The 22,616-nt window shown below is 40.7% G+C and overlaps 1 protein-coding gene across 2 annotated transcripts in view; it reads right to left on the bottom strand.

The window, feature by feature from the left end:
* Positions 1-115: 115 nt before the first annotated feature.
* WDR35 (WD repeat domain 35) overlaps positions 116-22,616 on the bottom strand; it is an 82,142-nt gene continuing 59,641 nt past the window's right edge. For both annotated transcript variants that reach the window (XM_084625074.1, XM_084625075.1), the window contains 11 exons: positions 21,771-21,851; positions 21,508-21,644; positions 14,479-14,682; positions 11,030-11,176; positions 8,851-8,983; positions 8,073-8,183; positions 6,879-7,043; positions 5,271-5,411; positions 4,645-4,801; positions 3,728-3,968; positions 116-3,403 (listed from right to left, as the gene is read on the bottom strand). In XM_084625074.1, coding sequence (XP_084481200.1) covers positions 3,253-3,403; positions 3,728-3,968; positions 4,645-4,801; positions 5,271-5,411; positions 6,879-7,043; positions 8,073-8,183; positions 8,851-8,983; positions 11,030-11,176; positions 14,479-14,682; positions 21,508-21,644; positions 21,771-21,851 — 1,668 coding nt within the window. In that variant the 3' untranslated portion in view covers positions 116-3,252. The remainder of the gene's footprint in view (positions 3,404-3,727; positions 3,969-4,644; positions 4,802-5,270; positions 5,412-6,878; positions 7,044-8,072; positions 8,184-8,850; positions 8,984-11,029; positions 11,177-14,478; positions 14,683-21,507; positions 21,645-21,770; positions 21,852-22,616) is intronic.

Genomic DNA, 22,616 nt, shown 5'->3' with positions numbered 1-22,616 from the left:
GAAACAAATTAAATCAGTATCTATAGCTCGAAAACCAAAGAAAAGAGAGCTCATCCAAGTATCAGTGTAGAAAATCAGATTTTTATTTCATGGTATATTTTTCACATATAAAGTTTTTCCATACAGGAGGAATAAACTACTCAAAAGAACCAAAGATTTAACTTATGGATATTACAAAGGTAATTTTTCACCCAGAAAGACAAACCAAGAGAAAACAAGACTCCTGACAAGCTTTCCTCAAAAATATAATCCTCCTTAAAGTGAATTTCGTGCTTGTGAAAGATACCAGACTGACAAGAATGAACACTGAAGTGCTCTATCTATTTGAAGAACATGTACAGCTGCAGTGCAAGCTTCCCCACACTCTGCCTGCAGTGTGGCTCAATTCTACAAAGTAGGAAGGATGACAGACTAATTCAATCTCCATATCCCTTCAATCGCCATTCATACTGCCAAACAAGGATGACAGTTATGACAGTGTGATATGAACACATTATCTGCCTACCAGTTGATTGAGACTGCTAATTTGTATCATATAGTTCACTAAGAGCTGTCAGCTGGTAGCTGGTTTCTGTTATTACTAACCATGGGTGATTCAGCCTGGTTATATAAGCGTGAAACAAACAGTTAACAGATCCAAAAGAGAGAGAGCCCAAGAATTCAGATTATAAACCCTAGTTTCTTGACAGATCACCTCTTAGAGGTCCTTTGTCGATACTGTACTTGTAAATATGTGTTTAGAAAAAAGACTGCAGCATAAATATTTGGTTCTAACTATAACTAGACTAGAATATTTTCATTGTAGTAAAAAAAAAAAAGTTATAGGAAAATGTACAAAAGAATGATATCAGGGTTATAAAGGCTGCTCCTTCAATATTGGTCCCATCTGGAAATTCTTTACTCCAAGAGTCCATTTGTGTATTTTGGGAAAACCAGTGTTTTTTCTACTGAATGTATATTATAAAAATGAAGAACGAAGCTCCCATAACTAAGAGCTTGTCTACATGGAGCAGTTAATTAACAGCAAGCTAGGGCGTTACAGTGCATTCGTTGTTCTGCACTGACTCCACATGTAGGCAAGCTTACTGTACACTAAAAGGGCCTTTGTGCACTTTAGCTTAATACATTTTAAAGCGCATTAAGCTTAAACACCCCATCGTGGCGAGATTTTTGCCTCCGTTGCCCAAAATGCTTTATCAAGCTGTAAATGGGAAAATCTGCAGAAAAACCTCAGAAGGGGGTTAAATTCAGAAAAATTATAAAATTGTTTAATTGGACATAAAATGAGTGGGGGTAGTGTCCGGAACCTTTGACATGCTTAGAACAGTGATTAGATTTAAAAATAAAGCTTTCATTAAATGAAAATTAATAATAGCTTAAATTAGAAAATAAAGTAATGGTGGCCATAGGGTTATGTAATGTAGTGGGAAATCCCATAGGAAGACATGGGAGCCCACAGAAATGAATAGGGATGATGCAATCAGGGCAAGGTATTACATCACTTCCGATGGGGAATGACTCAGCAAAACCCCATAGGAATACACTGTTGCCCACAGAAACCAATGGGACTTCCAGACAGGAAGTAGCTAGGGTTCCACCAAAGGTCAGCTGAAAAACCCCATAGGGATGCATTGAGCCCATAGAAGTCTATGTAACAGGGAAAGAGCTTTCGGTACATGTGACTAATTAGCATATGCTAATCTCTGGAAACTGGCTGAGCTTGAGGGTCATATGTCGATTCACATGCCATGCATTAGCATATGCAAATCCCTGAAAGCTGATTGGCTGAATTACGATAATAAATTAATAGCTAACAAGCTGAAATCATATATAAAGGCAGCAGCCAGCAGGCTACAGCTCTGTAGGGGACCAGGACCAGCAAGAGAGCAGAGGTCTACCAAACACCTCCAAGGAAGAAAAGCGCTTACAGGACAGCGGCTGCAGCATCAGCAAAACCCAGCAAAGAAGAGGCTGCTTGAAAGGCAGGTATAGCAGCAACAGCAGCAGCCCACCCAGGAGTCCAGGGTCGCCCCCTGGCAACGGCCATTTCTGCCACCCAGCCAGCAGGAAGCCTCCGCAGCAGCCCAGCAGCAGTGACCAACAGGCTTCTGTCTCTCCTGCCTGAGGGGAGACACTACCTCAGGAGAAGGCAGCAGCTCAGAGCCCGCTACCAGACCACACTCCCGAGGCACCGCACCCTAGCCTCAGTCAGAGCAGGAGGACCTTTGTAAGACGATTCAGAAGGATTTTTAAGAAGGCTTCTATACATTTAATTGTCTTTTATTTTAGCATCCTAGAGCGTGTGGGTTTAAAGTGTAAACAAAGCTTGATGCCTCTGTCAGAGTGAGATCTCCCTACCCATCTAATGATTGTCTAATCAGCACTTGGTGCATGTTTAGTTTTTAAGTATTTAATGTTAATTCATATACTGTTATATGTTTGTTATACGATATAGAGTATTAAGCGTGTGATTATATTGTTATACTATATGTGATTGTAGTGCTGTCTTTATTTGCCATGCCGCTTCATGTTTATATTGTAACTTTATTACCTCTCTCTCTACTTTTACTGTAACTAATCACTTCTAAACAAATATTATTCTTGTTTTCAAAGAATTTATTGCTTGTTGCCTATTCTTGATCGGAGGGCTGTATCCGTGTCCTTCAAGGGAAAGTTGGCTAACTGTGGCTTTCCCTGAAAAATCCCTTAGGGAGGGCCACAACCTTTAATACCCGAACAGATAAATTGGAAATAAAGGGTTTCAAATTAAAAGCAGTGTTTCTAAGCAACATCCCGGGCTTATTATAATTGAATCAAAATCTTCCGGCAACACCATGGGCACTCTCAGTGCTCAATAAGAATATCCACATGGGGAGTTAATGCAGAGTAGCTACTGAATTTTAAATTTATACCCTAGCTTGCTGCCTACTAACTTACCTGGTAGACAAGCCCCTAGAGTGTCTCAAAGGAAACACAGATAGAGATAAGCATGCATTCATTTTGTTTGTTTTTAGTCTTAGGAAAGATCCTGTTAACTCATTTTTATAAAAGAGGGTTCACAATTACATCTTTTTCGGGACTCTTGTCATTCTAGTTTCTTTCTAAGAAAGATTTTTCTCTATAATCTTAGTAGCATCTTGTAACAGTATAGTGCCTGTATTACATTTCATAACACACTTTGAAATCTTGAAGTCTTTTTTATGTTTGTAATGGTACGTATACAAGGACACACTCACAATTCTTTTTCTTTTACTATGTCACTGAACTATGGCACAAAGGACAGAAGTTGTAATTGCTTATTTCTTGGGCCTGCACACAGTGCTTGCACACATTGCACATCCAGAATTGATACTCTGTGATAGATCTTCCTGTTGCAACACACGTTGGAAGTTTCCCTTCTCCACTAAAAAAACAAAAGAGAAAAAAAACATAGAGCTTTAGATGAAACCTGCTTGAGTAGTTTAATAATTTGCAAAACTTTCTTTGGCCATCTGTAACAAATTTAAGCTTTTCTCTACTTAGGTCTGCATCATTTTATTAGTACGGCATAATTAAATCACGTGTTAGTGTATATTATTAATAGGGCCAGGTATGGTAATCTTCCTGGTATGACACAGTATATACATTAGTCTAGCATCAGCACTTAGAGCCAGCTGCTCCCAATATCAAATGAAAGGAAGAAAACTTCTATCATCATACTAACAAAACCAAAATGTAGTCAGCCTACCCCTCCAGAAGACCATCCAGATCAGATTTTTTGGTATGTTTAGGACAGTGTTTAGTGAATATCTCCAGTGCAAGATCTTCATATTGCTGTCTCTGTTCAGGGCTAAGGGTTTCTAAGGATTCCAGTTTAACAAAGGCTTTTGAACAAGTACCAAATGCTCTATTGGCACATGCACAGAGAGCCAAAAGGGAATAGGTCTCAACTGCAGGGATAATGTCTTCATAATCTCGCAGGTGAAGAGCTAGCAAATGAAAAGAATGAGAAAGTTACAACATGTCCCCTTGAACACAAAAACAACTTAATTGTACTAGTAAATTGTCGTCTTAATATCAATTACCTGATTAAATAAAACAAACAAAATAAATCCAATGAAAATAGTAGAGAGCATAGATAGTCCTCCCTATTTTTAAAGAAGAAACTTTGTATTTAATTGTGAATTGAAAATGAAGTGTTTGAATTAGGCCCTTCAATACGGAGAGAAGGTAGAAGGCACAACTTACCCAACTAACATCTATCGATTCCTCTGCAGCCCCGGGGCTCTGATGTGAGCTTCATGGAAGCATCATTCAATGCACATAAGTGTGTGGTCAATAACAACCCTATGGGATTTGTTATCTAAACTTGTCAGATAGTGACAAGTTAAACTTCAGACAACTCCTGGTAACCAGCCCCTAGATGTTTCGCTAAAATTGGTAGTTATTCTGTAGAACTACCTGATGCTCAAACTGGCAACTAACTTGGCACCTGCTGATGATTGTTCCAACACTGTTAATTATATTTCTCATGTTCTACATTACATGGATCAGGTAATGGGTGGAACAAACATGACAAATGTAAACGGAATTAATTTGTTTACAGATTTGTGTGGCTTAGACTGATTTCAGTTTTCATGCCATCTGTACTGTAATAAATCCTACCTGTTTTCATTGCCGTGTCTACATAACCTTCATAGAGCTGTCTTTGTGCAAGTATAAAAAAATGATAAGCCTCAGCTCCTCGCCAGGCATTATCTGTGAGGCGATTAGCTGAAGAAAGAACATCTTCCTCTAGCAAACCAGCTAAAGCTGAAGTAGCCTAAAATCAAAGGAATATTACAGGTAAAAATTTCTGTTTAAAACACACAGCAAGATGCGGGAAAAGAGATTTTTCTAGTCACTATACCTATTTTCTATGTTAACTTAGGAAAATGTATATATATATTGTCCTAAAATGAATTTCACTATTTATACTATATAGTACAAATTTTCAGCCATGCAAAATCATTCGTATCTGTGTAAATTACAGAGTTTCAGTACATGTCTGAAAAGCTGGCCCACAATTTGTGTTTGAAATAATGTTTTAGTGACAGAGTTACAAAACTCAAATTAAATTGCTCCAGTTGCTTCAGGTCACCTGAAGAAGAGCTCAGTGTAAGCTCAAAAGCTTCATTCTTTCACCAACAGAAGTTGGTCCAATAAAAGATATTATCTCCCTGACCTTGTCTCTCTAATATCCTAGGACTGACATGGCTACAACACCATAGAAAGCATTTAAGACACTTTACCTCTGAACTCTTTCCTTTAACTTTTCCCCTCTGTGCATTTTTCACTTGTTCATGGTACTGTTCTACAAGTAAAGCTGACAATACATACAGCTTTTTGACTCGTAAAGGTTTAGTCCTTTTCTTTGCCTCTTCATCTGCAATCTTAAAGAAATAAAGAACATGAAAAATTATGTCTCTAAAAATGAAAATGCTATTTCTTTTTTTACAACGATATGCTAAAATTATATTAAAGATCTTTTATGTACCATAGGAAGCTATGTCAAAAGTCCATTTTTACTTGAATATTAGAATTTAATTTACAAACAAACCAATATAGCTGAACTTCATTCTCAAGATTTTAAGTGCAGAATTTATATATTCTATGTCTGTGGCTAGCAGGTGTATAAAGCCAGTCCTCAGCTGGTGTAAATCAGTATAGTTTTATTGAAGTCCATGAAACTACACCTATATACACCAGCTGAGAATCTTCCCCAAGATGGCAACCTGAACTCTCTATAATAGTAGACTCCTTTCAGCAACAATTCAGGTATAAAGACCTGACCGTGCAACTATCAGAAGGACCCCTGAAGTCAGTGGTACTCTATGCAGGGGCAGAAACATGTTGTACAATTGGGGCCTAAACAAAAAATGGAACTGTATGAACAGGTTAAGACAAAAATATTGAGTTTAGGAATCCAATAATGTTTCTAAACATGACAAGAATGTGTATTATTCTTCTATTCCTTTGAAGGGGAACAAACTTGAAAGAAAACATTTATTTGGTCAGTTATTCCCGAATTCTCTTTGCTATTACTTCTGAGTGAATAAAAGCTCATTCCCTTTAGTCTAGCTAGTCCTTTAGCTTGATCCTGTATTGAAGTCATCACTGCAGTAGATATGCTTGGCTACAGTTGAAGAGGTACTTCTATTAAACATTCTTATACGAACGTACTTAGAACTTTCTAAAAACATTACATTTTGAATTGAAATTTCTCATATTTGTTCTAAGTCAAGAGGTAAATTTAGAAAGTTTGATAAAAAATAATATAGCCATTTTTCTATTACCTTGCTGGAAGGAAAAAACAAAACTAAAAATATATCTGCCTTTTATAAAAAATATGTTTTGTAGACTTTTTTTGCATTCATGCAACTAAAAGTGGCTGGATTTTTAAAAGTCAAATTTGACAAATGGATAGCTATCAGTGAGGACTAGGGTTTTTGCCATGAGAGGAGAAACAGTTTTAGAAATAATATATTTGTAAACATTTGTTGTAACAATTATATTTATATAGTGCCTGTCACCAAAAAAATGTCAAAAGCACTTTATAAACTTCAACTTGGTTACAAACTGATTCAGACTATACACAGGGATCATTGCACCCACCTTGGAAGCTTACCAGCACAGAGCAAGAGTTTTTGACAGGAAGTGAAGAAAAGATATCTAACTGGCATTACTTGTTAATATGATAGTTCTGTAGTTACGGTGGTTTCCGTATAATGATAACTATTTCCAGGGAACAAATAGCTAACACTGGAAAATTTGAACACTACACAAAAGCAACTGATGCTCGCTAATTATAATGTTATTTCTGACTGGTCCATATCACATAAAATAAAAAACCATAATACCTTGAACATGAGTTTAGCAGCATCAAAAAAATAGTTGGCTTTACGATAGAGTTCTATGGCATCAAGGATTTTATTCTTTTCCAGTAAATGAGATGCATATCTAGCTAGCAAGGATCCAATCTCTTTCATATTGTGATTTTTAGCCAACTCAACGGCTTTATTCCACTGGAAATAAGAATAGTCAGAATTATTCAATTTCATGTGTTTTCAAATATACACTAAGAGCCCACTTTTCATGTGTAACAGCTAAAACATCATTTTAGAACATTACTACAATAATGTCAAAGGAACGGGTAAATACAATATAACTACAAATATTTATGCCATCGACAACCTTGTGTTCATTTCTGTAGCCATTTGGAATGACTATTTCCTTATAGTCAAAATATCCTATCGTGTTTTACGCAGGGAAACAGAAGTTATGATTTTAATAAGCGAAGTACATAGCAACATTTTTTTTTATTGTCAGAATTGGCACTGACTGTTGGAAGCCTCTGAAAAAGCCTCAACGTGTAGCCGTCAGAAGCACACTGGTTTTTGTGGATCGTATTTGTAGGCATCTCTCTCTCCCCATGTTTTGTATAGGGAGCCTAGGCATTAACTCAGGCTTTGTGATTCGCAATGTTGTTCTTGAGATTTTCTGGGCACCTAAAAGTTAGTCATTGTGTCACAATACTGAAGTCCCTTTGTGGATCTGGTTCTCCATGTCTATTCAGTCCCTGGCTTCTCTCCTGAGATAGCTAATGATGATCCTAATTGGTAAACTGATAATGCAGCCGTGCTGCTGTAGCATAGATACTTACAACAGCGACAGAAGGGGTTCTTCATTGCTAGAGTAAATCCCCCTCTCCATGAGGCAATAGCTAGGCTGATGGAGGAATTCTTCCATCAACCTAGTGCTGTCTACACTGAGGCTTAGGTCAGCTTAACTTACATCCCTGAGCAATGTAGCTAGGTTAACCTAACTTTCTAGTGTAGACCAGCATGTAGTATGATCTGCCTCTCACAAAGGTCTCATACCCTAACAGTTGGTATTGGTTTAAGCACTAAGGCATGAAGTTTTGAAGGGTACTGAAGAGCCATCAGATGACCAATATGAAATGAAATCTTACTGGGGACAAAGAGGTAAAAATCCCATTGTTAATCCTTTTTTTCATTCCAAGACCACATTCTGCCAGCTGCCAAATTTCTCACCTGGTTGAGATGTACACAGGTATCTACTGCATCCTTTGGTCGATTACATTTCAGAAAGGCAGTCACAGCTTGTTCACACATGCCCACTCTGACAAACATATGAGCTATGTCCTGCAAAAGACATCACAATCTTGTTACCATTTATTTCCAAATCTTTGGGACAGTCCTTTAGTAACTGTAATCCTATTACAAGCTTCTGAATTTTTATTACTGATGCTGTTTACAGATTATAAATAGAGAAAACACACTGCAGTAATCTAAAGAAATATATTCTGCTCTTACACCCTGTTTCTCAGATCTACATTGGTTTTCAATGAAAAGTGATTCAAGGCAGAACATCATCTTTTAATTATGGGGAGTAGGGATTCTTCCTCCTAGGATTTAGTGCGTATATTGGAAAATTTAGCAGAACAGAATAGGGTTGGGAAAGAAGGGGGTTATGGCTGTGTTTGTCCAAAACAGCGTAATAAGCCTAAAGGACATTCAAGTAACATGATTTGCCTTTACCATCTACTCTGGAATAACAAACAAATCAAACTAATTTTTAATTAGCTGTTACTCAGTGGATCACTTCAGTTCATACTGATAGGGTCTTTCCCTCTTTCAGGATCAGGAATAACCCCAATCTTCACCTTTCACTAACATTACCGCTGTTGCTATTGCCAGGGGAGCTGAACCAGTGGTAGCAACCATGAGAAATTTGGGGCAAAAAAAGTCTAGTGCAGACAAGGTCACATGTTGAAAACCAAAATAACCATAATAATTTTCTTATACTTACAGGAAGTAACTTGTTATTTTCTGGAAGTGAGTTAGCCAGATTCTCTAGTCCTTGGTAGTCTTCTAGCATGTAGTAACATTCAGCTAAACGTTCCTGGTTTCTTCCTTGTACATAATATTGTACAGCATTTATCCTAAGGAGGAAAAAAAAAAGCCTACTAAGACAAACAAACTTAAATGTTAATATAGTGCCATCTGACTAAACACTAAGAAATAACTTGTTCACTAAGTATATATTTGTAAATAAAAAAATAATATTTTTACCAGTTGGCTACGTTTTCTGGCATTTTACAGCTATTATAGAATGCTCAAGAAATTTAGCTTCATTATGTTGCAGCAGTAACAGGATCCAATGGCTAGAGCAGAGGTGGTAAGTCAGAAAACCTGATGTATATTACTCCATCTACAATGAGTGGACAAATCATTTATGCCATTTTCAGAAGTTGACTGTTTGGGTGCCTCAATTTAGTTGCCCATAGTCTGATCTTCATTCCAGCTGAAGTCAATGGAAGATGCAAGTGCCTAATATTTCTGAAAAATGAGGCCCCATGATCTGTGATAAATGAAGGGGGGGATAAGCTCCTTTTTATGGACCCCCAGCCAGCCAGTCAGCTATAAAACGCCTGTTAGTAGCTTTTCTCTACTTGATTTACCTGTAAAGGGTTAAAAAGTCCATAGGTAAAAGGAAGGGAGTGGGCACCTGACCAAAAGAGCCAATGGGAAGGGTAGAACTTTTTAAAATTGGGAAAAAACTTCCCTTTGTCTGTCTGTGTTGTTTTCCCGGAGAAGAGACAGGTCTGGAACTATGCTGTAAAAAGCTTTGGGCCAGGTATGAAAATCATCAGATCATACTTAGAAACTACTCATTTGAAACCCCAGATATGTAAGTAAATCAGGAAATGTCTAGGAAGATGCGATTAGGTTTATCTCTTATTTCTTTATGGTTTGTGGACTCCTCTGTGCTAACCACAGGTTCTTTTGTTTTGCTTGTAAACTTTAAGAGAGCTACCTTGATGCTTAATCCTTGTAATTGTTTTTTTTAAATCTAGCAAAAAGCCTAAATTCCAAATGTATTTTCTTTCTTTTTGTTTTTAATAAAATGAACCTTTTATTTTTTAAGAACAGGATTGGATTTTTGTGTCCTAAGAGATTTGTTTAATTAGCTGGTGGCAACAGCTGATTTCCTTTGTTTTCTTTCTCAGCTGTTCCCCGGAGGGGGGGCTGAAAGGGCTTGAGGGTACCCCACAGGAACCAACTCCCAAGTGTGCCCTCCTCGGTTCTCAAAGGGGTTTTTTACACTTGAGTGGTGGCAGCATCTACCCATCCAAGGTCAGAAAAAAGCTGTAACCTGGGGAGCTTGACAAAGCCCTGGCTGGGATGATTTAGTTGGGGATTGGTCCTGCTTTGAGCAGGGGGTTGGACTAGATGACCTCCTGAGGTCCCTTCCAACCCTGACATTCTATGATTCAATGAGTTTAATACAAGCGTGGAGTGGCCAGTATTAATTTTTACAATCCTTGCAGGCCCCCACCTTCTGCACTCAAAGTGCCAGAGTGGGGCAACAGCCTTCACATCTAAAGTTGGACACCCAAAAGCGTGGCCTTTAAATTCTCTGGGAGCTGACTCCTTTACAGGGGCAGAGTTAATGTAGTTTTGGTGGCCTTAAGCGTGCAGTTATATACTGTGAGAAGTTTGGGTTTAAGATTAACCTTAGCTCTGAAATTCCTCAGTCTTCTCTCTCTCTTTTGTTTTGTTTGTTTGTTTCACTACAACATACTTGTAAGGTTTTTGGCCATTCTGTAACTAATATTTACTCGTAACTTTTAACTGTAGTGTAACAAAATTGTTTGCCTCGGTTGTTTTTTTCCCCAAAGTTGAAGAAATTGTTTGGTGATTGGATTCCTGGCAGAGCCGGGATTATTGCTTTTCTGTTCTCCCCACTCTAAACAACAGTTCTCTGTGGAATTTCAAAGCTGCAAGTAGTGGTGGGACACATGCCCTCTGAAACTTACTAGCTCTTCAAGGTGATAGGGCTGGATCATGCCAGTTCATTCCACATTCACACACTCTGCACTCCAGCTCCCAAATGTGCCCCCCATACTCTATGCTGAACTTTACGAGGAGAGTCTGAATTCTGAGACAGCTACCACCACTTCATTATTTCCTGCTATAACACATACCATTTTTGTCTGTCTGCAAAATAGTCTCCAATAGCGTTATGTGCTTGTTCAAGAAGAGTATCATCTGCATCGCCTGAGCCTGTTTTCAATAGCTGCAATACTCGAAACCAGTCTCCCAGTTTTATCCGTAGACCAATAGCAAGATCTCTATAAATATCAGAACATATTTGATGACGATTAAAAAAAGGAAAATAAAATAGCTGCAGAAATTCTTGACAAAAGTGTTCAGAAATACTACCCCTGCAGGTGAACATAAAGGAAAAATGAAAGACTTATGGCCTGGAGACTGCATAAAACTTAAAGGAAAACTACCCTGATTAGTTATTATGCCTTAGACAGCTCAATAAATAAGAATATATGTTTAAAAAGACTTTTAAATATATTTGAAAGAGAAAATTACTTACTTTGAGCTAGATTGTGATGGTCTTTATGCAGCTTTCATAGTGGTGGGGAAGGGAATAATGGACTCCCCAGAATTCCAGCCCCCTGTGTAGTGGCTGCTACTGAAATGCTCTTCCCCAGAAGCAGTCAGGAAATAAGCAGAATCATGGTCGTCCACCACTGGTTAGTTCCACTGTACAGCCATAAGGAAGGGTATACATTGTATCCCTTAAAGGGGTGTCACATACTGTGCAAACAAACAGCTCTGGGAGGCATTCTGCCTCACTGACACAGAATGCCCTCTACAGGTTAATCATGTATTGTGTAAAATGTTATTTTCTTTATCAGCTTTAAATTTGTTCCCCTTCAGTTTTATTGGATGTCTCCTTGTTCTTCTAGTATGAGAAAAGCTAATGGAAGCTTCCCACTGACATACCTTATACTATTTGTTATTTTAGATACCTCTTTCATGTCCCTCTTTATCTAAGCTTGAAGTCCCAGTCTATATATAGAAGACTTTCATGCCTCCACTCATGAGAGGCTCATGCCTCACATGAGAGGAAAGTGATCAGGAACAGTTAGCATGGATTCACCAAGGGAAGGTCATGCCTGACTAATCTAATTGCCTTCTATGATGAGATTACTGGTTCTGTGGATGAAGGGAAAGCAGTGGATGTATTGTTTCTTGACTTTAGCAAAACTTTTGACACGGTCTCCCACAGTATTCTTGTCAGCAAGTTAAAGAAGTATGGGCTGGATGAATGCACTATAAGGTGGGTAGAAAGTTGGCTAGATTGTCGTGCTCAACAGGTAGTGATCAATGGTTCCATGTCTAGTTGGCAGCCAGTATCAAGTGGAGTGCCCCAGGGGTCGGTCCTGGGGCTGGTTTTGTTCAATATCTTCATAAATGATCTGGAGGATGGTGTGGATTGCACTCTCAGCAAATTTGCGGATGATACTAAACTAGGAGGAGTGGTAGATACGCTGGAGGGCAGGGATAGGATACAGAGGGACCTAGACATATTGGAGGATTGGGCCAAAAGAAATCTGATGAGGTTCAATAAGGATAAATGCAGGGTCCTGCACTTAGGACGGAAGAACCCAGTGCACCGCTACAGACTAGGGACTGAATGGCTAGGCAGCGTTCTGCGGAAAAGGACCTAGGGGTGACAGTGGACGAGAAGCTGGATATGAGTCAGCAGTGTGCCCTTGTTGCCAAGAAGGCCAATGGCATTTTGGGATGTATAAGTAGGGGCATAGCGAGCAGATCGAGGGACGTGATCATTCCCCTCTATTCGACATTGGTGAGGCCTCGTCTGGAGTACTGTGTCCAGTTTTGGACCCCACACTACAAGAAGGATGTGGATAAATTGGAGAGAGTCCAGCGAAGGGCAACAAAAATGATTAGGGGTCTAGAACACATGACTTATGAGGAGAGGCTGAGGGAACTGGGATTGTTTAGTCTGCAGAAGAGAAGAATGAGGGGGGATTTGATAGCTGCTTTCAACTACCTGAGAGGTGGTTCCAGAGAGGATGGTTCTAGACTATACTCAGTGGTAGAAGAGGAGTAATGGTCTCAAGTTGCAGTGGGGCAGGTTTAGGTTGGATATTAGGAAAAACTTTTTCACTAGGAGGGTGGTGAAACACTGGAATGCGTTACCTAGGGAGGTGGTAGAATCTCCTTCCTTAGAAGTTTTTAAGGTCAGGCTTGACAAAGCCCTGGCTGGGATGATTTAGTTGGGGATTGGTCCAGGGGGTTGGACTAGATGACCTCCTGATGTCCCTTCCAACCCTGATATTCTATGATTCATTTGTCCTCCATCTCTGAACCCCTATTTCAGCTACATCTTCTTGAGATGGGATGACCAGACCTAAACAGTATTCCAGCTCAGGGTGTGCCCCTGGTTTATAATATTTTCAATATTATTTTCTACCTCATTCCTTTAAATTCTAAAAATTTGTTAGTCCAAAACAAAAGCAAACAATAACCCTTAAGCAGAAGTTTTCATTGAGCTGTCCAAATGTCATCCATGGTGTGCTCCCATGTGATTACTGCTAATTTAAAAACCCAGCAACATGTATGTGTAATTCAAAGAATGTAGGATTTAACTAACTAACAGCAACTAGTTAACTGGTGTGAAAGTAGAATGAATTATATTTAAATTATAATTCGTTAAAGAAATGCTGCTTGAAGGGCTTGTTGAAATATAGTTGTCAGGAAGAGAAACATTAACAAGTGTGAGACAATGGGTCCTCAAACTAATTAACTTCGAGCTCCTACTGAGCTAGGAGATTGGTAAACGTTAGTATGCAAATAAGATAAGATATGTATGTATATTTGTCAGTTTCTCTTCCTTTTGTCTCTTATGTTAAATTGGCTTTGGCTTATCTGTATAAATAAGTTAGCTTGAGCTTTTGCAGGGGGCTCACATATCTGGGTGCATTGGCAAAGCGCTTTGCAAACAGAGTGGTCTGACAAATTCTGTGAGCCTTGAATCTGACTTTGATACTGGCTAACTAAGTTTAAACTGTTCTTTATATTTTGGAATCTTAACTAAACATCTACAGACTAACATTCAAAAGTCTATGAAGATTTAAATTGGATACGGATTACTATATAGATCAATTAGAGAAAAGTGGAAGTAACACTGTTTGGAATGTGTTAACAAATAATAAAGGTTTCAGAGTAACAGCCGTGTTAGTCTGTCTACGCAAAAAGAAAAGGAGTACTTGTGGCACCTTAGAGACTAACCAATTTATTTGAGCATGAGCTTTCGTGAGCTACAGCTCACTTAATCGGATGCAGTTTCCGGTATGTAGCTCACGAAAGCTCATGCTCAAATAAATTGGTTAGTCTCTAAGGTACCACAAGTACTCCTTTTCTTTTTGCATAAATAATAAAGGGATTTGTAATCTACCAGTACAGCAGTTTTCTCTATCTAACCTTGTTCTCTTTTTCAGAACTTGAAAAAGCCCTCACTGCTTAAACATTCCCATTTTTTTTAGTGCAAGCATTTATTTTATCTATATTTTCTTTAGTTGTTGCTGGGGTTACTGCATGCAGTTACCTTCTGTCCATATCCAAATACATTCTTTCAGCTTCTTCAAACCGGCTAAAGTAAGCTGCCACTTCAGCTTGCTTCATTGATTCGCTCTGCAGATTGCCTAGGCACTTCACAAATTTAATGCCTTGATAGTCTTTGCAGCGCACAAATGCTTGTTCAGCAGTTTGTAGGTCTAGCTTCTGAAGAGCGGCTTCGGCCAGGAGACGCCTATATGATAAGCACAGATAGAGTCACAGAGTTTAAGGAAGGAAGGGACCACCAGATCGAATCTGACGGCCTGTATATCACATGCCACCAGCACCTGCACATGAAATCCAACAACCAAAATGAGTTCAAAGCATACAACCCACAGGAGACTAGACTTATGTGTCATAGGCAAAGAACAGGAGTTATAGCTAGAAAAGCAGCCGCAGTAGGAAGTCATATTAGGAATCATTTACTTAGTCAAGTTAAAAAAAAGACACCTAAATTAGGGCTAATTCAGCACCCACTTCTAGAACCACTAATCTCAATATGGGTGTATGCCACCTGCATTTAGGATGGAAGAATCCCATGCACTGTGACAGCCTTGGGGGCTGACTGGCTAAGTGGCAGTTCTGCAGAAAAGGACCTGAGGATTACAGTGGACAAGAAGAGGGATATGAATCAACAGTGTGCCCTTGTTGCCAAGAAGGCTAACGGCATATTGGGCTGTATTACTAGGAGGATTGCCAGCAGATTGAGGGAAGTGATTATTCCCCTCTATTCGGCACTGGTGAGGCCACATCTGGAGTACTGCATCCAGTTTTGGGCCCCCCGCTACAGAAAGGATGTGGCCTATGTGAAATGCACTGATGGTCTTTGTTCAGATTCATGTTGACATCTCTCCCACACACAAACCACAGCTGACAGCCTTGATGGCAGTCTCAGCCAGGGGTAACGGAAGCTCCCTTAAGTGTGGGTGGGCCACCAGTGCCTGAACCCTGGCCCTGCCCCATGCACCATCCCTTCCCCCTGAAATCCTACACTCATACCACCTCTTCCCCCTGAGGCCCTCGCCCTTCCGCCGTCTCTTCCCCATAAGACCCTGCCCCCTGCTCACTCCGCTCTGCCTCCTCCCCACATCGTTTGCCCTTACAGCCGGAAAAAGTGATGGGGCCATGGCTCCTGGCCGCGCCTGTTCCGGTGCCTGGTCTCATCTTGTAGGCCCAGAAGTAAATGCACCATGGAGAGTAAATTATCCCTCTCCATCCTTATGGGTAGTAGCTGCAGGTTAGCACTAAGGTACAGTGACAGGGCAGTGTGGGGATGCTGTCACTGCCACTGCCCATGCTGTTCTGTTCTGAAGATAAAGAAAGGATTTCTACCTCCTTGTCAATCTGGTATTTGAATGAGCTCTAAAATGTACTACAAAAACAAAACTAAGTAGGTCTGGCTTAGACCCTCAACATATTGAATGAGTCAGTACAACTAGAGCACTAACTGCATAGTGCTCCAAGATTACTTGGCAAAAACAGGACTACTACTGTTCCTGTCACTGGACTCCCATAACAGATGCATCAAGCATGATCAAAATGAGGGGTTCTCAACCTTTTTCTTTCTGAGCCCCCCCCCGCAAACGTGCTATAAAAACTCCATGGCCCACTTGTGCCACAACAACTGTTTTCCTTCATATAAAAACCAGGACCAGCGTTAGTAGAAAGCAGGGCAAGTGCCTGGGGCCCCAAGCCATAGGGGGCCCTTTGAAGCTAACATGCTCAGGCTTCAGCCCCAGGTAGTGGGGCTTGGGGCCCCAGGCTTCAGTCCCATGCAAAGGGGCTTTGACTTTCTGCTTTGTGCCGCATAAAGTCTAATGCCAGCCCTGCTTGGTGGAGCCCCAGGGGCCCCAGACCCCTGGTTGAGAACCAGTGGTCTACATCAACCCAATATTTGCTGCATCAAATTAAGAAGGATAGCATCAATTCAATTCTTGTGCTAGTCCCCAGATCTTGGGACAACCAACACAGAAGGGTTATCTGGCAAGTGAAGTGGATCTGCTACACACTCGTCTCATTTCTCAAGTTGCAGCAATAAGTGCATTATCCTACCTTTATCTATAATGTATTTGCTCTATATCCAGTATTTCTATTTTCAAATTGTCAATCTGTTCTATATAAACTTGTATCCAGATCCTGCATTTATTTGCATATTCAAAATTCCCATTGAAGTCAATGGCAGTTTTTGCCCCAGTAAGATCAGGAGGATTTGCTCATTCTTTATGAGCCTACTATATGAAACTTACTGGGGCATGGAGAGTTATAAAATAATTGGTCCCTTTTCTACTGAAATAAATACTGGGTACTAGCCAAAAATAGCTTAGCTACTTCAGTAAGATAAAAATTTAGCAAAAATTTGGATAATTGTATTTAAGTTTTGGGTATCAATCCTATTTATGAATATACAGACTTTGAAAAAAAACACACACACACATAAGCCCACGGTAAAGAGTGTTTCGTAAAACTTCATCTTTTACAGCAAGTCTGCTTCAGCCAGTAGTTTAATGGACCCAAATTCTACTTTGAACTGTTAGAAGTAGCAGAGAATGATCAAATTTACTTTGGGCTAGCTAGGTCTGCTATGCGGACACAAATCATTTTAATAGTTTCAAAACAAAACCATAAATAACTCCAGAAACAGATAAATGTAGTAAATCTCTGGATCCTTAAAATGGGCTGGCATAATTCCATAGTATCTTATTAAGGAAATTCTAGTCTTAGCTACTGACATTTCATTTTTCCTTTAAATTGTTTACTATGGCAATTACACATTCAACCTCTGAGACATGGGCTTTCACAGGTTTCTTTCTTTGTTCACTATTATTGCTTTTATACAGCATACTGCGTAGGATTTTGAAATTCAGTTTTAACCTTTGGGTCTGTGTTTAATTATAGTGTATAGAAATCTCCTTTCCATCCTTTCCTCACACCATACACTGTGCAAAATCCTGTTCCATGTCAGAGTCATCTCAAAACTTAACCCCGCTACCCTGCTTTCTCTTCTTGCCTCCTTCCAGGCTATTCAAAATCCACACAAGGCCCTTGTCTTCTCATTTGTTTCCCAAAGTGCTATGTACGCTTACAGTACTTGATAAAAATGCAATGTTGTTTAAAAACAACTTTAAATATTCAGACCTGTCATAAGGTTTGATTTCCATTGTTCCTACTAGCTATTTTATTTATATTACATTGTAAGCTCCTTGAGGCAATGACTGTGTCTTTATATATGTTTATACAGCACTGAGCACAAAGGGTGTTCTAGTCACTAATGCAATAAAAATATTAGTATAACGTTGCTCTTTTTATCTATGTCTTTATAGTTATTCATTTTATAGATTAAATGGTCACTGCTTGGTTAGGAGACTTCAAAGGAACTCTTAGATGCTGCACAGGAAGTGGTGGTAATTCAGCAGATGGCATTCCTTTTCTACACAGAACTGAAAAAATGCCTCAAATCCGGTCTACACTACAGACCTATATTGGTATAACTACATTGCTCAGGGGTGTGAAAAATCCAACCCCCTGAGTGATGTAGTTAACCGACCTAACCCCTCGTGTAGACAGCACGATGCCTGCGGGAAAGCTTCACCTGCCAACCCAGCTACTGCCTCTGGGGGAAGTGGATTAACTATGCCAATGGGAGAGCTCTCTCACATTGGCTTAGAGCGTCTTCATTAAAGTGCTGCAGCTGTGCTGATGCAGTGTTTTTAAGTGTAGATTTGCCCCGAGTGTGACATTATAGGACACCTTGCTGTAGGCAGAACAGTCTTTCAAATGAGAATGTAAAGAGGAGGTTCTGATCATGTCAAATCAACAAACAGCCTCTTGTTGTGGATTGGGCAAAATGTCATTGAAGCTAGTGAGCGTAACCACCACCTTAATTTGAGATAGCTGTAAGAAATAGTTAAAACTCGTTCATAGCAGCAGCACCTAAAACAAAGGCATACCTGAGGCTTTGTCTACGTTAATTAGCACTTTTGTCAGCAAAACTTTTGTCCGTGTGAAAAAACACCCCTCTGACTGACATAAGTTTCACTGACAAAAGTGCCAGTGTGGACAGTGCTATGCCGGCGGGAGAGCATCTCCCCCCAACACTGTCAATCAGTCAGAAGAGACAAGACTAGTTTAGCCTCTACCTGTAAGTTTGTCTTCTTATAAGAGGGAATCCATCAGTCCAGAAACTATTGTAAAGCTGCACCAAATGAAAGTTAAGACACTCCCTTTTCCCTTTATGCCAAGAATGAATCTTGGCGGGAAAGCAAGCAATAAGTGAGCAGCTAAAGTACATTCCCAAAAAGGAGGTACTTTAGAAAGTTTTGTACTCTGCAGGATTGCAAACAAACAAACAAAAAAATACAGGGTCTCTGAATATCACCTGTATGCTCAACCTGGGGGGGGGGGGCGGGAATGAAGCAGCGGGTGTGTACAGAGAGGACGCAAACAAGCCTCTTGCCTGACTGGGTCTGATTGTGCTTCAAAGCTATCAAAAGAAGAGAAATCCCATTGTTTGGAATGGCAAGATAGTATGTATAAAACAGTGGTCCCCAAACTGTGGGACGTGCCCCCCTAAAGGGGTGTGGAGGAACTTTGGGGAATGTGGGGAGGCCCAGGCCAGCTCTCCCCTTATGGGGGCTGGGGAGGTGCAGAAAGGGAGCGCCACCCAGCCCTTCTCTGCCCCCAGCTCTGCTCCTGGCCCCGGCCCTGACCACAGCCCCACTCCCAGTCCCAGCTGCAGCTCTGGCCCCAGCCCCAACCGTGGCCCCACTCCCAGCACTTAGCTCTGACTGCAGCCCCCAGCTCCTGGCCCCCATCGCGGCCACGCTCCCGGCCCTGGCTTCTAACTGCAACCCTGGCCTCGGCTCCCCACTGCGTCTCTGGCCCCAGCCCTGGCTCCCAGTTGTGGCTCTGGCCCCAGCTGCCGATCACAGCTCCGGTCCCGCTCCCGGCCCCAGCTCCTGGGGGTCGTGAACCAGATAAGGGGGAAGGGGTACAAATGAAAAAGTTTAGGGACCACTGGGTATAGATCTGCTAGGATGCTTGTCCACCTACCCACTCTCTGCTCTTATGACCTGTGACATAGAAACATGCAGGCCTGTTACCTATGTGTATTTTGATGGTAGATGGACTGGCAAGACCGTAAGCTTTTCAAACCATTTTGTTTATTCTGGAGTGTGCTAATGCAACTAAAACAGTAGGTAGCTGGAGCAGTTCTCTAATCTGTATCATGATATTGTTTCACAGCAAGTGCTGTGTAAGCAACTTGACCGGCAATCTCCCTGTCAAAGGCCAGTTCTGCACTACAAACTTTGGTTGATGCAAGTTATGTTGGCACAAAGCCACTCCAGTTCGTATATCATTCGTGCGCATGCATATTTGGTTCCTTGTGTCAGCACTGAACATACCTACCAGTAGTGCTTGTGTTGATGCACAGTGCAGTGCACCATGGGTAGGTATTCCAGTGTGCAACTCACCATCATCCGGTGCACTGGCTTTTGGGAAAATTTGACAATACATGGCAGGACAGAAAAGTCATGCTGGGGCGACTAGGAGCAAAGGGTAACATTCCCACCATGCAACTTTCTCCATCCCATAATGCCATCTATATCCATACCCATAATTTTCATGCTTTTTAAAAAAAAAGCCACAAAACTGCACAGCACTTCTCACTGTCTGCCATCTCTGACAGAAGCATGGAGCTCACACAGTCTACCCTATAGTTGTTGCAAACACAAGATGCATGATCCTCCAAATTTTGGAGTGCCACAAGAAGAACCACAGCATCAGGGAACATGACGATTTTGTGGATGACAAACTGCTGTGGGACATGGCAAAAACCAGTTCAAAGTTGTTGGTGACATTCATGGAGCAGCTGCACATGGTGGAGTGCTGCTTCTGGGACTGAGAAACAACTACTGACTGGTGGAATTGCACTGCAATGCAGATTTGGGATGTTGAGCAGTGGCTGCAGATCTTTTGGATATGAAAGGCCATATTCATGGATCTGTGTGCTGAGCTCGCCCCAGCCCTCCAATACAGAAACAACTGAATGAGCTGCACTGACAGTTGAGAAGCGAGTGGTGATTGCACTATCGAAGCCTGAAACGTCAAATTGCTACTGGCCAATGGGAAATCATTTTGGAGTTGAAAAACACACTGGAGGGGCCTTTGTCATGCAAGGGTGCAGGGTCGTTAATCGTCTTCTACTATTATGGACTGTGACTCTCGGTAATGTGTAGGACATAGTGGATGGATTTTCAGCAATAGAGTTTCCAAACTGTGGTAGGGTGATAGACAGCATGCATATCCCTATTTTGGCACCAGTCCGCTCTGCCACGGAGTACAGCAACAAAAAGGGCTACTTTTTTATGGTTATGCAAGCACTGGTGGATCCCTGGGACATTTTATTGATACCAGTACGGGCTGGTCACGGAAGGTGCACGACATTCGTATCTTTAAGAATACAGGACTGTTCAGGCTGCAAGAAGGGGCATTCTCTCCCAACTGGTGGTACCATTGGTGATGTTGAAATGCCAATAGTGATCCTGGGGGATCCAGCCTACTACTTGCTCCCCTGGCTCATGAAGCTCTACACCACCCACTTTGACACCACCAAAGAAAGATTCAACTACCAGCTCAGCAGGTGCAGAACAACAGTTCAGTGTGCTTTTGGTAGATTGAAAGGGAACTGGCATTGTTTACTCACAAGATTGGATCTCTGTGAGAAAAATATCCCAGTGGTTATAGCTGTCTGTAGTGTCCTGCATAATATCCATGAGGCAAATGTGGAAAAGTTGCCACAGGGGTGGAGAGCACAGGTGGAGCAGCTGTCTGCCAAGTTTGATCAAACAGACACAAGGGCTATTAGATGAGCTTAATATGGAGCTATGTGGCTAAGGGAGGCCCACGATGTCTTTTTACAGTAAACTAGGAGACTTGATTAAGAAGGAAAAGCAGATGAAAAGACAGGTTTGTAATCAATGGAAGCAGAAGAAGAAAGGATTTTGAAAAGGGATTTTACCAAAGTCTTGGATGTGGATTATCTTCTATGAATTGGGAAGACTCTTCAATCCCGACCTCCTCAATCAATGCTCGACTGTCTCGCAGTGATCGGATCTCAAAGTTAATTATATATTCTTTGTTAGGATGTTCAGGATTCTAAAAGAATGAAGTAAAAGACCAAATTTTAATCAATGCCATTACCACCCCTTAGAAACTGCTATTGTGCAAATCATGTTACATAGGCACTAAGTTTTCGTAAAACAGAAATTAAATTACACTTACTTTCAATATTTCATCCAAAAGAACAGATTTAATTTCTAAATCTTCAAAGTTGCAAATATATCCAGAAGTCTGAATGGGTTCCTTAAAATAAATATGGTTAAAAGATAATGAACAACTTTACATAAATCTGATAAAAGTTTCATATTGTTTGCAGTGTTGTTGTAGCCACATTGGTCCAAGGATATTAGAGAGACAAAGTGAGTGAGATAATATCTTTTACAGGACCAACTTCTGTTTGTGAAAGAGACAAGCGTTCCAACTTCTGCAGAGCTCTTCTTCGGGTCTGGGAATGATACTCAGGCTATGTCTACTCTAGTATTACAGCAGAACAGCTGCAGCACTGCAGTTGTTCTGCTGTAGCACTTCAGTGTAGACTCTTATTACAGCAACAAAACGTGTTCTTCCAACACTGTATTAAATCCACCTCCCTGAGAGGCAGTAACTAGGTTGATGGAAGAATTCCTCCATTGACCTAGTGCTGTCTACACTGTGACTTAGGTTGGCTTAACTACGTTTCTCAGGGGTACGGATGTTTTGCGTCTGTCAGCGACATAGTGTAGACCCACCCTAAGAGTCACAGCTAAATACAAGATGGAACCAATTGTTTAGCATAACAAGTTAACATGTTGTAAGGTACTGCTCCAGGTGAAGTTAGCAGTTAACGCCTCTACAGTCATAGGACAAGAAGGGTTAGTGGCCAAAAATCCAGTGTCTTTATTGAGTCCCTGATTTTTTGTGTCTAAGGGCTGATCTACACAGAAAACTTACAACGGCAGAGCTTCATCTCTCAGGAGTGTGAAAAATCCACACCTCTAAGAGACGTAGCTATGCTGACGTAACCCCCTG

This window comes from Lepidochelys olivacea (genome assembly GCF_965140295.1).
Source record: "Lepidochelys olivacea isolate rLepOli2 genome assembly, chromosome: 3".
Lineage (NCBI taxonomy): Eukaryota > Metazoa > Chordata > Testudines > Cheloniidae > Lepidochelys > Lepidochelys olivacea.
Note: the sequence above shows the minus strand (reverse complement) of the source record. Positions and strands in the feature narration are given on the sequence as shown.